A 16,003-nucleotide genomic window follows, 5' to 3' on the forward strand; every position below is an offset into this window, starting at 1 on the left:
GACTAGACTATAGACTAGACTATAGACTAGACTATAGACTAGACTATAGACTAGACTATAGACTAGACTATAGACTAGACTACAGACTAGACCATAGACTAGACTATAGACAAGACTATAGACTTGACTATAGACTAGACTATAGACTATACTATACACTACACTATTGATTCGACTATAGACTATAACATATATTAGACTATGGGCTATACAATGAACTATAATATAGATTAGATTAGGCTAGACTATAGACTAGATTAGAGACTAAACTATAACCTAGACTATAGACTAGACATAACCATAGAGCAGACCAGAATAAACTAGATTAGATTAGAATAGACAAAACTACACTATAGACTAGACTATTAGCTTAACGATAGACTAGACTTAAGACTATGGCCTAGATTATAGTCCAGACATTAGACTGTGAATTAGGCTGTTGACTAAACCAATGACTAGACTTTAGACTATATCCTAGTCATTAGCCTACAGACAAGACTATAGAATAGTCTTTAGACTAGCCCACATGCTAAACTAAAGACTAGGCTACATACTTGTATATAAACTACTATTTGGACTATTGAGCGAAAATTGTAAGAAAGAAAATGTGCCGAAATTACTTGATTTTCCATGCCTGACAGATACTACTACTGCGAGTGTGAAGAGAAGTCGTCATGAAGTATGAAACGTTTAATACGAACATTTTGGTAATAAATGTTGTGAACTTCCCTGCCTTGCCTGCTGCTCTACCCGCATTCATAAACTGCTGCTAACAGCCTTCCTGCCTGTCTTCTCGACAAATCGAACAACCAACCAACCAGCTTTTCTATGCACAATCTGTATAGAGTAGTTTTTTTTTGTTTGCTGTTTGTTTGTGTGTTTCGTTTATAGGAGAGAGAGTGTGTATGTGTGTGTGTGTTTTTGAGTATCTGTGAGTTTGTTTGTTTTTTTTTTGTTTTTTTTTTATTCATTTTATTATTGTTCATAATGTCGATGTCGTTTCATACGTTTTGTTGTCTTCATAATCGCCATTGTCGTCAGTCAGTGAGTTTTGTGCGGTGTCGTGACTCTGGCGGTTGTTTAGTTCCTTTCTGGCTGCTGTCAAATGTCGTCATGTTTTAAAAATCTAACGCGTGACACGGTTAAAATATTTAATAAACAAGAAAATTAAGTAAAAAAAAAAACAAATTACAACAAAACAAAAAATTATGATTGTTTGAAAAAAAGTGAAGAATTTATGGAAAAATTAAAAGAAACAGATTTATTAAAAAAAATATGTTATTTTGAAATTTTTTTTTAAGAAAAATACAAATTTTGAAATTTTTATAAAATTTCCAAAACAAAAAAAAAACCGGTTAATTAAAATGACAAGTGAAGTGTAGCAAGTGAAATTTTTTTGTTTACCAAGTTTTAAGTTAAAAAATAATAAAAAAATTAAAAAGCATTTACCAGCTGCTAAGAGGCCAATTAAAGCAAAAATTAAAGAAAAAGGCCAAATATTGTAATAAAAATAAAAACAAAAAGAAAAGTTTTTAAGTGAAAAAAAAACTACAAACAAATTTAAATTTAAAAAATTTCTCCTAAAAAAAATTTCTATAAAGAAAAAACAGTATTGAAAAAAAAGAGAATAATTCCAAAAAAAAACAAATTTTAAGAAAAGAATTTAAATCCAAAAATTAATTTTTAATTATTTAAAAAAAGTTCCTGTTGATTTAAAAACAAAAACAAACAAAAAAAATGTTTTAAAATAAAATTAAGCAAACTCTGGATTACATTTTTTCAACACAAACAGTATTAAAAAAATAAACAAAAACAAACAATTGCTAATGGATTATATATTTACCACAACAACAAAAAACAACAACAAGTACATACTAGCTAATGGATTAAACTAATTGTTGCGGCTTAATTAACTCATCAATCAACGAATTATTAAAAAATTTATTTTATAGAGAATTTTTTTTCTTAAAAAAAAGTTTTTTTTAAATGTGCGAGAAAAAAATTCTCAAATATCTTCATTGACCCCTGACGGATTTTCAAGACATGCAATTAATTGTTGACAAAATTCCCATGTTTTCGAAACAAACAACAAAACGTAATTCCAAAAAGTAAGTTTTCAAAATCAATTCAAAAAAAAAAACAAAAAAACACAAACAACAAAAATCAAAACCAAAAAAACAGGTGTTTTTTCAAAAAAAAGTGTTGCAAAAAAAAAAATAAGAAAGTTAATTAATTAAGAAAAATTAAAGTGTTAATTAAAGAAAATTTTTGTAATTCATTTTTTTTAATAAAAGAGAGATTTTATGTTTAAACCTAACAGGAATGGAATGGAAAGTGTTTAAGAAGTTACAACACTTTTTACACAATTTCAAAACAATATTGAAAAAATTTGTGCGAAAAACTGAACTTTTTTATAAAAAATCCAAAATTTTTACTGTAAAAACATTAATTTTAAAAATAGTTTAAAATTTAAAAAAAAGTGGAGAAAAGTTGTGTTAATTAAATAAATTTCTAAAAATTTTAAATTTTTTAAAAATCATAAAAATATTGATCTTTTTAAAAGAAAAAAGTGTTCAATTGAAAAAAGTGCTTGTTGGTTTTTTTTCCAAAAATTTTAAAAATTTCAATACAAAATCAAATCAGTTCAATTGCAAATATTTTTATAACAAAATAACAAAACAAAGAAAAAATATTTTAAATAAAAAGTGTTTATTTTTAAGTGAAAAGTTTTGAAATTTTTTTAAAAATTTCAAATTCTTTTTCTCAAATTTTTTTTTTAAATTTTATTTAAAATATAATTTAACAAGTTTTATAACAACATAGTTTTTATAAAAAACAAAGACTGAACATTTTAATAATTTTTATAGATTTTTTCTTAAAATTTTAAATTTCCAAAAAAATTTTAAAAAAATATTTTAAAAAAATTTCTAAGAAAGTTTTTTATTCTATTAAATTCAAAATTTTTCTGCTAGAAAAACACTTTTTGAAAGTAAAATTTAAAAAAAAATTTGAAATTTAAAAAAAAGAAATTTTAAACAAATTTCTCTAAAAAATTTTTTGTAAAATTAAAAAAAAGTAAAAATTTTGAAAAAAAAAATAAATCTATTTAAATTTGCTAAAATATTCAAAAAAGTTTTAAATATTTTTAAGAATTTAAAAAAAAATAAAATATTTTTGAAATTTAAAAAACAACTATTTCAAATATTTTTAACATTTTAAAAAATTCCATTAAAATATTTTATTGAAACAAAAAAAAACTTTTTTCGATTTTTTAAAAATTATTTCAAATATATTAAAAATTTATTTCAAATAACTTTTAAATTTTAAAGAAATCGTTTAAAATATTCTTTCCATTTTAAAATATTTTTGAAATTTTTTAAAATATTTTTTTAATAGTTTTAAAATTTTACCAAATATTAATTAAATTTTAAAAAATTGTTTTAAAAATTTTTTAAATTTTAAAAAATTGTTTAAAATAGTTTTGTAATTTTTAAGTATTTATTTCTTTTTGTTTTGAAATTTAAAAAAAAAATTATTTAAATAATTTTTTTTTAATATATATTTAAATTTTAAAAAATTTTTTTCAAAAAGTTGTTTAAAATAATTTTGAAATTTTAAAAAATTATATAAAATATTGTAAAATATTTAAAAATTTTTTGTTAAATAGTTTTAAAAATAATTTAAAAAAATTAAAAAAAAAATTGGACTTTTAAAGAAACTAAAATTTTTTATTATTAAAACTGAGTGAAAATTTAACAAAATTTAATAATAAAGACTTTTTAAAAACATTTGAAATTTTTAAAGAAAAAAGTACACAAAACCATAATAAATTTTATCAAAAATATTATAACTAGACTCTAAAGAAAAGTGAAAATTTTATTACTTAGAGGGACTCGAACTCAAGTCTGAGGATTTAAAGTGAATTACAAACAGTGGGAAAAAATTTGAAAAAAATGTGTAGAATTGAAAAATTGTTGTTAAAATTTAAAAAAGTGAAAATTTTATCATCAAGTGGAACGATAACCAAAAAAAAAAAAAAAAAAAATCAAAATAATTTCAAAATCGATATTTCCAAAAAGTTTTTAATGAGGAAGAAACTCTGTTAAACACAAAAAAGTGAAACAGTTTTTTTAAAATTTTAAAAACTATTTAAATAAAGAAAAACTAGTTTTCAAGTAAAAGTGTTAATTAAACCTAAAAAGAGAGAGAGAGAGGGAACGAAAAAGAGAGAGTTTTAGAAAAGTGTCGTGAAATAGTTTTTTTCTAGAAAATTCTTAATTTGTGAGCGAACAGTGTTTTCAAAACAGCTGATTTCAAAATTAGTGAATAACAAGTTAAGGAACTTGTTTTGAAAGTGTTGAACTTTAAAAAATACTTTTAAAAATTTCTTAAGATAATTTTAAAAAATTTTAATATAATTGTGAAAAAAATTTTAATAATTCTAAACAGATAAAAAGTAACAAGTGTTTTAAAAAAAATTGTTTAAATAAATAAAAATTTTTGAAAAATTGGAAAAAAATTTGTTAAAGACTTTGTGATTTAGAAAAAAAAACCAAGTGAATAAAAAACTTAAAAAAGTTAAAAAAATTAATATAAACAAAAATTTAATAACAATTAAAAATATATGAAAAAAACTTAAAATTAAACTGCTTTAAACTCTAACAAACAAACAATTAAAGTCGTAATTAAAAACAAAACAAACTGTCAATTAAAACTCTACGTAAATATGACAAATTTGTACATTAGAAACTAAGTACAACAATTTGTGTGAAAGTGTGAAAAAAAGCAATTTTTTAAATTATTAAGCAAAAAAAAATTAAATAACTCTTAAACAAGCATTCCATTCCACCAAATTCCCCATTTGCAACAAAACTAAAGAAAAATCCATTAAAAGTTTACATCAATATGACAAACTGTTCTAAAAACCGAAACGATAGCAAAAAACTAGTGACATAATTTGTAATAAAATATAAAAAAAACAAGTGATTTGTATTAAAAAAATATATATTTAAATATCTATTAAAAATCTCTTTAAAACCCAAACAACAATTCTTTAGTTATTGTACATTTCATGTTTAAACTTAATAATCTCTCTATTTATTAAATATTTTTCAGAAGTTTGTAAAACAAAACCTCGAGACTTAAATAAAAACAAAAATTTTTAAATTCTCCAAAAGAAAAACCTAAACAACAAAATCAACAAAAATTACAAATATTATTAACAACAGGCAACAACAACAACAACTAACTGCAAACTAAACAATTGTTGAAAAATTGAGGTAAAATATCTAATTGTTGTCAACAAAATAATTGTTTTTTTCTTTAAGAAATTAAAAAATTCTTTTAATTTATATATTTTATTAAACAAAAATTTTCCAAAACAAACAAAACATTAATTAGATATTTTATTTACAATTTTTGTTGTTAACAATTTTGTTTTATTTTTTGTTTAAATATTTGCTATTAAATTATTATTAATGTTTTTCCTATTTTTTACAACACTTAACACCTTTTTTTTAATATTTTTATTATTATTTATAAAAAAAAATTATAAAATTTATGGCTTTTTAAATGACCGTTAATTGGGTTTGAAGTGTTCATTTCTTGTGTGTGTGTAAATGTTTTAGCATTTTAAGTTCAAAGTTTTCTTTAAAAATGCAAATTTTGTGTGTTTTTTTTTTGTTGCTTTATTTTATTTATGAAAAAAAGTATTTTTAAATCATTTTTATTCTTTGTTTAAAAGCAAATGAATAATTTTTTTATTTACTTTTTTTTATAAGATAATTATTGTCTGCATTTCTGTCAGATTTCTTTATTTATAAATTTTATAAGAAAAAAAAGGTATCTTGTCTTTTGATGCTTTGCTTCATATAAAAAATTATAAAAATTTTTTAAATTATAACAATTAAAAAACAACAGCACTACAGGCCTGGAGAAGCATTTTTTCAGCACTTTTTATATGAAAAAGCTTTCTTGATATCATAAGCTTTTGGGCTTATCAATATTTTAAATATAAGTCAACGGACTGACCCTTAGACTAGCCAAAAAACTAGTCCATAAACTAGTCTATAGACTAGTTGATAAACTAGTTCGTACTAGTTCATAAGGCAGTCAATAAGCTAGTCCAACGAATGGACCACAGTATGGTTTATAGATTATTTAACAGTCCATACACTAGCCTATAGAAGAGTCAAGAAATTACTGCACAGGCTAGTCAATGAACGAGTCAATAGACAAGTCAAGAGACTTCTCAGTAGATGAGTCAACAGACTACGACGACGACGAGTCTATAGACTAGTCAATAGACTAGTCAACAGACTACTCAATAGACGAGTCTATAGACTAGTCAACAGACTACTCAATAGACGAGTCTATAGACTAGTCAAAAGACTACTCAATAGACGAGTATATAGACTAGTTAATTGACTAGTCAACTGAATACTTGATAGACTAGTCAATAAACGAGTCTATGAATCTTTAATAGAAGAGTCTTTAGACTAGTCAATAGACGAGTATATAAAGAGTATATAAAGTAGTCAAAAGACTACTCAATAGACCAGTTAATAGACTACTAAATAGATCAGTTAACTGTCAATAGAATAGTATATAGACCAGTCAAGACGTGTTTATAGACTAATTAATAGACGACACTATAGACTAGTCAACAGACGAGTCTATAGACCATTCAATAGACTTATATAGACTACTACTCATTCCACAGTATAGTCAATATACGAGCTCATAGAGCGGTCTTTAAACGAATCAACTGACTATTATATATACCTAAGACTAGTCAATAGACGAGTCCATAGACCAGTCTATAGACGAGTCATCTGACTATTCCATGGACTATTACCATACAATAGTAAAGTCCATATACGAGTCCGTAGATTGGTCTATGAACATATAAATTAACTAGTACATCGACTAGTCTATAGACTACTGAACTGACTAATATATATAGTCCTTCGACTAGTCTATAGAGGTGTCAATAAACTCGTACAGTAGACTAGTCAATATAAGAGCCCAAAGAGTGGTCCATTAACTAGTAAATGGGTGAGTTCATAGACTAGTCTAATGACTATTCTATAGACTAGTCAATAAACTACTACATAGACTACCAAAGACTAGTTACTTACACATAGTAACTAAACTACTACAGAGATCAATCAATTCATTCACTAATTCGACTTGTTCATAGAATAGTCATGGAACTAGTCAATAGACTAGTTAACGAACTATTCCATAGTCTAGTTAGTATTCCAAAGTGTGCAGATCAGTTAATCAATGAGTCCACAGTCTAAAGCTTAGTTTATAGACTAGTTAATAGTCCAGATTATAGCGAATTAACTACTGAATAGACAACTCAGTATATAAGTTCCATAGAGTGCTCTATTGACTAGACAATATACGAGTCAATAGGTTGGTTCATTAATTATTCCATAGACTAATTAACAGTAGACTAATAAATAGACTAGTCCATAAAAAATACTATTTTTGGAAAAATTCGCTACAATTTCCATAATTAAGTTTGTTGTTGTTGTTTCTGCAGTGCCAGTGGGTGTTTATGTATATGTGTGTGTGTGTATGTGTATAAAAGAGAGTGCATTTCTCTCTTAAGCTGGTTTTTATTATTGTAATTTCCGTACTCTTTTTTTAGATTTAAAAGAGTAAGAAAATGCAGTTTTTTTTATTGCACATATATTTAAGAGTAAATTACAAATAAAACGTTAAAATTTAAATTACAAAATTATTTTTAGAAAATCTTTTTAGAAAATTTATTTAAAAAATATTTTGAAATTATATTTTTTATATAAAAAAATTTGCTTTTTTTGGTAGAAACTTTAAAAGAATTTCTTTAAACAAACAATTATTTTTTTCTTTATTTTCTTGTTCATACTTAATTTTATGGTTTAATTAAAAATGTTAATTTTGTTTTCAATTTTCTTGTGTTGTATTTGTCTTTTACTATAGATAATTTAACCATTAATTCGTAAATATATATTTTTTGTGGTTTATTTGTGTTTTCTTTTTTTTTTGTTGTAGTGTCACCTAAATTTTTTATGTTTTTTTTTTTTTATCAAATTGTTTTTCATGAGCTGCTCGTTTTTTTACTCCTCTTGTTGTTTTTGTTTATTTCATAAAATTCTTATCTATTGAATACAACAAAAAAAAAAAAAAAAAAATAGAAATAAAAACAAAAAAATATTTAACGGTTTGTTGTTAAACCAATTTTTTGGGGTCAATACTGAATGAATACACAAACAAATTTAGGTGCTTTTTTATAATTTTAACTGAATACTGAAAATTCGAAAAAAAAAATTAAAACAAACATTATTGTATAGAAAATATTTGAAAATAGTTTAAACAATTACATTTAGACTTTATTTGTTTAATTTTATCGTTAACCTGGTAACATGTCATCAATGAATCACATTTAATGAAATGAGGCCAAATATGTTTTGAACAAAAAGAGGTTTGTTAACAATTTATTAAAATGTTTTAGATTTGGAAAATTTTCTTATAAAACTAGAAAACTTAAATTTTAGGATCATTTTTTATAAATATATATTTTTGAATTTTATAAAATTTCAGTTTTATTGAAAGTTTTTGCTGTAAACTTTTAAATTTTTAAAGAAAATTTTACGATTTTGAAACTTAACTTAAATTTTTGTAAACATTTAACTTTTAAACCCATTTTCATGAAATTTTTCTTGTTAACAAACTTTAGGATAATTTTTTAAAAATATTTATTTCTGAATTATTTGAGAAATTTTTGAGTTATTGAAAGCTTATGTTGTAAGCTTTTAAATGTTTAAAAAACTTTTCCAATTTAGAATTTCTACTTAAATTTTTGTGCAAAACCCATTTTAATAAAATTTTTCTTGATTTTGAACTTAGTGGACATTTTTTTAAATATATATTTAACGATTGAAAAAGTTTTTACTTTTCTTAAAAGCTTATATTGTAAGCTTTTAAAAAACAAAAGAAAAATTTAAATTTTTTTAACAAAACCTAATTTTGGGAAACATTTTTATGTTTAACCAAATGTTAGTTAATATTTTTATTAAATAAACTTATTTTTAAAAGAATATATATTTCTCAATTGTAAAATTTTTACTTTTATTAAAAGCTTTAGTAATAAGCTTTCAAATAATTAAAGAAAATTTTGTGATTTTTAAATAAAAAAAGTGGCAAAAAATTTCTTAAACTTTAACTTTTGAGCTCATTTTCTCATATTCCTCGATAAGAAAACTCTTGACAATTATAAAAAGCTTAAATAGTAAGTTTAAAAAAAAAAACAAAAGAAATTTTTCTTAATTTAAAAAAAACCAAAGTATTTGGTAAAAATTTGTTCCATTCCCCATTTTTCATATTATAAATTTTTGAGTTCATTTCTAAAAACTATATATTGTTTGATTAAAAAACTTTTTATTTTTATTGAAAGTTTAAGTAGTATGCTTTAGAAAAACAAAAGAAATTTCTTCGTTTTTTTGTAACCTAAATATTTGGTAAAAAATTGTTCCATTCCCCATTTTTCATATTATAAATTTTTGAGTTCATTTCTAGAAACTACATATTGTTGGATTAAAGAACTTTTTACTTTTATTAAAAGCTTAAGTCGTAAGCTTTAAGAAAACTAAAGAAAATTTTCCAATTTAAAAAAAACCTAAATATTTTGCAAATATATATTTATACTTCATATTTCATATTATCAATTTTTAAGCTCATTTTTAAAAAATACCTTTAGCTCGGTTAAAAATTTTTTCATATTTCTTAAAAGCTTAAGTAATAAACTTTTAAAAACCAAAAGAATATTTTGCTTTATTTGAAAACAATTAAATTTTAAAAACATTTTTAAATAATACATTTTGTGTATCTCCTTAACAAATTACTATACACTTCTTGCAGTAATTGCAACTGATTATGTACTTTCCTAATGAATTGTAATCATATATTAGCAAATTTTCTGCACAGACTGTACTTTAGCAACCAAAGAAGAAGAAAAAAACCCAAATTTCTTAATAAAAAATAAACCCTAAAACTACAAAACTGAAATATATTTTGTATTTTTGGTTGGCAAAAAAATTAACAAACAACAACACATACCCAAATGAAGTGTATAACTTTTACAAACAAATAAACTAAGTAAAGGTATCACAACAAACACCTGTATATAAAATAACAACAACAACACTAATAAAACAAAGGTACATACTCTACAACAACATTGATGGCAGCAGAAGTATAAACCAAAAAAAGCAAAAAAAATTGATAATAATAACAAAACAAAGACAAAAAAGAAAAACAATTACTACCTACTTTAAAACATAAGCTGCTTTTAATAAAACATCTAAATATTAAACACACAGATACATACATACAAACATACATCTACACATAAATATGTTCATATGTATGTTTTTGTATAAATATCCAAGATGATAATGTACCTTCTTAACTTTGTTTTATATGCAGAGTAGTAGTGGCAGAAGAGTATCTGTGTGAGTTTTTTTGTTTCTTTACTTTACTGTTGCTGCTGCTTCCTCATAAATTGCGTGGCATGTGTAGGAATGTTGTGTGTGTGTTTGTTTGTATGTATGTTTGTTAAAAGAGCTAAAAACATTAAATGGGAAAAATATTTTTAACATTTATGAAATTGTATGTAAAGTACTTTTGTTTAAATGAAAGAAATTATTAAAAGAAATACATACATACACACACATACTTACAACAGACAAAGAAAGCAACAAACTGTAAATAATCATTACAACAATACATTTTACAAAGAAGACTAAAGACTATTTAGCACATACACAAATTCTGATACATTTAAATAAATACATACATACATATATACATACAAACATATATATACATATTTACATTATATTTCTGTATATTTCTACAAGGTTTGTAAGTCATCAAGATAATGAAAATGATGATTGTTAATAATGTTTAAAATGCTAATAATGATGTTGACAAAATCGTTTTCTACCCTTTCGAGAAACTTTAATGAACTTTCCTTTGAACTTGTAAAGGACTTTTTTTAAAAGCTTTTTTGTTTACAACTCTTTTATTGAAATGGTTTCTAAAATTTTAATTTAATGATTTACTTTAGGTTTAAAGTTAATTAATAGAAGAAAAAACATATAAAGCTTTTTTAAAAATAAGTTGCTAAAAGCTTATAGCTCAAGCTTTAGAATTATAAAGAAATATTAATAAAAGCTTTTCAAATTACAATATAATTAGTTTTTTTTCTAATAATTCTACATAAAGTTTTTAAGCAATTGAAAACAAAGCTTTTAACGTATAATATTTTGAAAAGCTTAAAGCTCTTAGTTTCTTAAATGTATCAAAATTGTTTCAATCTTAAATTCAGTTCCTTAATAATAATAACTAAAGTTCAAAGGCAATTTAAGAGAGTTTATAATAAGCTTTCTTTTAAATAGGTAATATTTCTTAAAGCTTTAAGCTTTTAATTTCATAAAGTACTAAAAAATCTTAAATGTTTCAAACATAATGTCAATTATTATAAATTGAAGAAATTCTGTTATTCAATTAAACATAGTTGAATAACATAAGGCAATTTCAAAGATTACATATTAAGCTTTTTTATTCAATATCTAATATATCTAAAAGCTTAAGGCAATAGCTTTTATTTACCAAAGAAATATGTTTCGATTTTCCTTTACAATAAAACATACAAATAAATTAAGTTTCTATAATTATGATTCAAGTTTGAAAGCGAATTTAAAAAGCTTTTAATTAAGCTTAAGGCATTAGCTTTTATGTGCTGTAGAAATGTCTTAAGATTTTCCATTACAACAAAAGTTATTGCAATAAGAATAAATTCATTTTCCCTAAACTGGCAAATTAAAAAAAAAGCTTTTGAATTGAATTAAGCAATTTTGCAAAAGCTGAAAGCAATAGCTTTTATATGTCACAGTAACATATTAGGTTTTTCCATTACAACAAAAGTTATTAACATTTTAATAAATTTAGTTTCCATAAGAATGATTCAAGTTTGAAAGCGAATTTAAAAAAGAACATACGTTACAAGCTTATAAATTGAAATATCTGTAAAAGCTTAAGGCATTAGCTTTTCTACACCAAAGAAATATAATTTTTTAAAAGCTTAAGGCTTTAGCTTTTTTAAACCAAAGAAATATCTTATGATTTTGCATTACAACGTAAAATATTTCAATAAGAATAAAATCTGTTCTCATAATCATGATTAAAGTTTAAAGTCAACTTAGAAGAGAATATATTAAGCTTTTTCTTTAATATGATATATTTTTAAAAGCTTATACCCTTAGCTTTAGTTTAACGAAAAAATATATGCAGATTTTTTCATTACAACTAAAGATATTGATAAAAGAATATAAGATATTCCATAATTGTGCTTCAAGTTTGAAACCAAATTACAAAGATACATATTAAGCTTTTTGAATTTGATTTTAAATATTTTTAAAAGCTTAAGGCATAAGCTTTTATATGACAAAGAACTAACTTTAAAAATCTAAGCACAACAAAAGTTATAAACTAAAATCAGTAGCAGCTTTTTATCTTTAAATCGAAACAATGAAAAAATCCTGTTAAACTGTCAGTTAATTCGTTAGTACAACTATCAAGTTCTTTTCATTTTTGTTTTTCCTAAAAATTGTAAATGACTGACTGTCTGACTACTGACCTTTTCTGGTATCTAGCATAACTTCATTCTATAAAAATTTACAAAATTTTTTTTTGTTCTCGAAGATTCTGTAATATTTCCACTTTTCGTGGTGCAGAGTGTGTCGGTTATAAAGAGGGATATAAAGAAAAGATTCCCAAGAAAAAATTCTTTACTTCTTGAAAATCCAAGCAATGGAAAAGTAAAGAAAAAAGAAATGAGAGAGAAACATATAGGAAAAATACAAAAGGTCTGGGAAATTCTTTGTAAATCTTTTATACGAAAACCAAAAAAAAATACATTCATACATACATTGATGATATTCTTAATAATAGACCTAAAGAAGGAAAAATAAAGAAAAACAAAAAAAAAACTACAACAAAGAAAGAAAACAAAAAATGAAGTAGTGGGAAAATTGTTGTAGTAAAGAATAAACAAAAACAACTACAACAACAATGGCTACAAAAATATTGTAAAAAGGAAGGGAACTTGTACATATACAACAAGGAAAATTCTTTTGATAATTTCTTTCTATTTTCTTCACAGTGTTTTTGTTTTTTTCTTTTTGGTGTACGTGCCAGATTTTTCTTGCTTGTTTTTATTGTAAGAAGTAGAAATTCATTGTTATTTTTTTTTTGTTTTAATAAATGTTGTTGTTCTATTTATTATTGTAATATAATAATGATACCAAAAACCAAAAGAGCTCATAAATTCCTTAAAGATTGTTGTTATACATACAACATGACTGACTGACTACACTTCCAGTCTTATTTGTCTTCTATTTGATTTAATGTATCTATAAGTTCTTTGGTGAATGGAAATGTATTTATGTTTGTATGTACATATGTATGTATAAGTATTTAAAAATGTACACTGTTGTTTGTTGTGTTTTTATTGAGGAAAGCCATGGCATTATTTTTAATCAATGATTGAATTGTATGAATGTTGTTTTTTTTTGGGGGGAGGGGAAAAATGTTTAATGTTTAGTTTTTTCGGTTTTCTTTAGAGTTTTATTTTTCATCATAAAGTGTGTGAAAATAAAATTTTCTTAAGATTTTTCTTTAAATGTTATTATTTTGGTTTCTAATAGCCCAGCAGTTCGGTGGGACAAACCCGCACTATCTATTTAAGTTAACACTATCTATTTAAGCTATCAGATGATTAGATATTTTAATATTTGCTTGTCCTAAAAGAAAGTCAATCGTCACCCTTTGGATTACCAAGAGACAGTAAAAAGCTTAAGTTTTGTTTTCGCTCTCTCATTTAAAAAGGGAACAATAAAGTAACGATTAACCCTGGTTTACATAGAGTACATCCTTGACACAGAAGAGTTAACCAAGAGGTAAGCTGTGCTTGTTCTCTAAAGAAGGCAATAGTACCCCCTTAGATTACGAAGAGACAGTAAAAAACTTAAGTTTTGTTTTGAAGTATTCGCTCTCTCTCTCTCTCTCTCTCTCTTACAAAGGAAACACAAAAGTGGCGAATGTCTTGACAGGGAGTACATATGTGATGAATTTCGAAATAGAGCCAACTCAGTGATTGGACGTGCTTGTCCTATGACGAAGTCAATCGTCACCCTATAGTTTACGAAGAGACAGTAAAAAGCTTAAGTTTTATTTTGAAGTATTCGCTCTCTGGCTTACAAAGGGGACACTAAAGTGGCGAATGTCTTGAGAGAGAGTATATATGTGACGAATGGCGAAATAAAGCCAACAAAGTAATTAGTCGTACTTGTCCTATGACAAAGTCAATCGTCACCCTATAGTTTACGAAGAGACAGTAAAAAGCTTAAGTTTTGTTTTCAATTGTCCGCTCTCTCGCTTATAAAAGAAAACACGAAAGTGATGATTGTCTTCACTCTTGTTTACAAAGAGGAAGTCAATCGTCACCCCATAGATTACAAAGTGACTGCAAAAAGCTTAAGTAGGGTTTTCAAGAGTCAAGGACGAAAGACAAAATAGAACCAGATGGTTAGATGAAAATAGAAATCACTGTCTTTTTCGGATGCATTGATTTTTTGACGAACTGCTGAAATAATGATTTCAAAAATGTATAATATAACTCTCAAATCAAAAGAACAGATTTCCTTAATGAAATGTGGCAACAGGGTTTAATAATTAATGAACAATTACAATGATATATAGTGACCAAAAACTTGGCTCGAAATACAAAAAAAAAAAAAAAAACATAAAACGATTTTGAAAATTTATAATATTATTAAAAGACAAAGTAGATTTCCTTAAAAAAGTTTCACTTTTTCATTAAGATTTTCTTAAACCTAAATAACTTAACTTTAAAATAATTAACTAATTTACTTTATAATTTAAAATACATAAGTATGTTACTAAAACAAAGATTTGTTTTCCTTGCCTTTTAAATAATACTTCCAAAATCATTTAATTTTTTTTCTTTAAAAGAAAATTCTATTAACTTATTTACCTCTAAACCCTATTCCTTTGTTTCTCACCAACACCCTTATTTGATTAATAAACAATTTAATACTAATATCATATCATCTGTTAAACATTTGTTTGATGGAAAAAAAGCCCCTTTAAAAATTAATACCTCCACTCAAAACATTAGGTTCTTCAAAAAAAGTAAACTCTTTACAACAACAATATAAAACATTTAGTTGTAACAAATGTGCAAAATATTAAATCCTTAATAGCAAAGCGCAACCACCAACAACCACTATTATCAACAACACTACCACCATTTAAAGGAAACAAAACTAACTTACCTTCAAAACCACCACCACCAGAGTCAGTCAGAGACGCCTTAGCTAAAAATGAAAAAAAAGTAGCAAAAATTTCAAAAAAGAAGAATTTCACACGGGAACTTAATAGAAAAACCAACATACAACTTCCCAAATCATCAAGTAAAACAAACAATCAAACAAATAAAGTGATATGTATGAAGAAAGTATGACGCATTTTACAAATGTTATTTAGGGAAATGTATACAACAATGAACAACATAAACTACTATGACCAAAATATATTGTATACAATTTACAAAATTAACATTAAACCAAAGTGGTGGCAAAAATCAACCCCCTTTAGGGCTTTTTTTAAATAGATTTCGAAATTATGATTAAGTCAGTCGTCACACTACACAACAGTACACAATTTATTCATTTAACTCAACTACTTACTAATGCTCTGCAATCTGTTTTTTATTACAAAAGTCACTTAAAAGTATCTTCCATGCGATCAAATTATTTGTGCATTTATTTGCTTAAGTCTGTAGTTTTGTTTATAATCTAGTCTTTAACTTGACTATAGTCAAGCTTTTAGTCTAGGCTATAGTCTAGTCTATAATCTAGTCTAT

The 16,003-nt window shown here is 24.2% G+C and overlaps 1 protein-coding gene across 1 annotated transcript in view; it reads left to right on the plus strand.

Moving 5' to 3' along the window:
• The first annotated feature begins 1,632 nt into the window (after positions 1-1,632).
• The window catches only part of LOC111684746 (zinc finger MIZ domain-containing protein 2), a 45,871-nt gene continuing 31,500 nt past the window's right edge, over positions 1,633-16,003 (plus strand). Inside the window, exon 1 of the mRNA XM_023446944.2 lies at positions 1,633-2,108. Within this exon, the coding sequence (XP_023302712.2) occupies positions 2,044-2,108 (65 nt within the window). The 5' untranslated portion in view covers positions 1,633-2,043. The remainder of the gene's footprint in view (positions 2,109-16,003) is intronic.

The sequence above is a fragment of the Lucilia cuprina genome, chromosome 5 (genome assembly GCF_022045245.1).
Source record: "Lucilia cuprina isolate Lc7/37 chromosome 5, ASM2204524v1, whole genome shotgun sequence".
Lineage (NCBI taxonomy): Eukaryota > Metazoa > Arthropoda > Insecta > Diptera > Calliphoridae > Lucilia > Lucilia cuprina.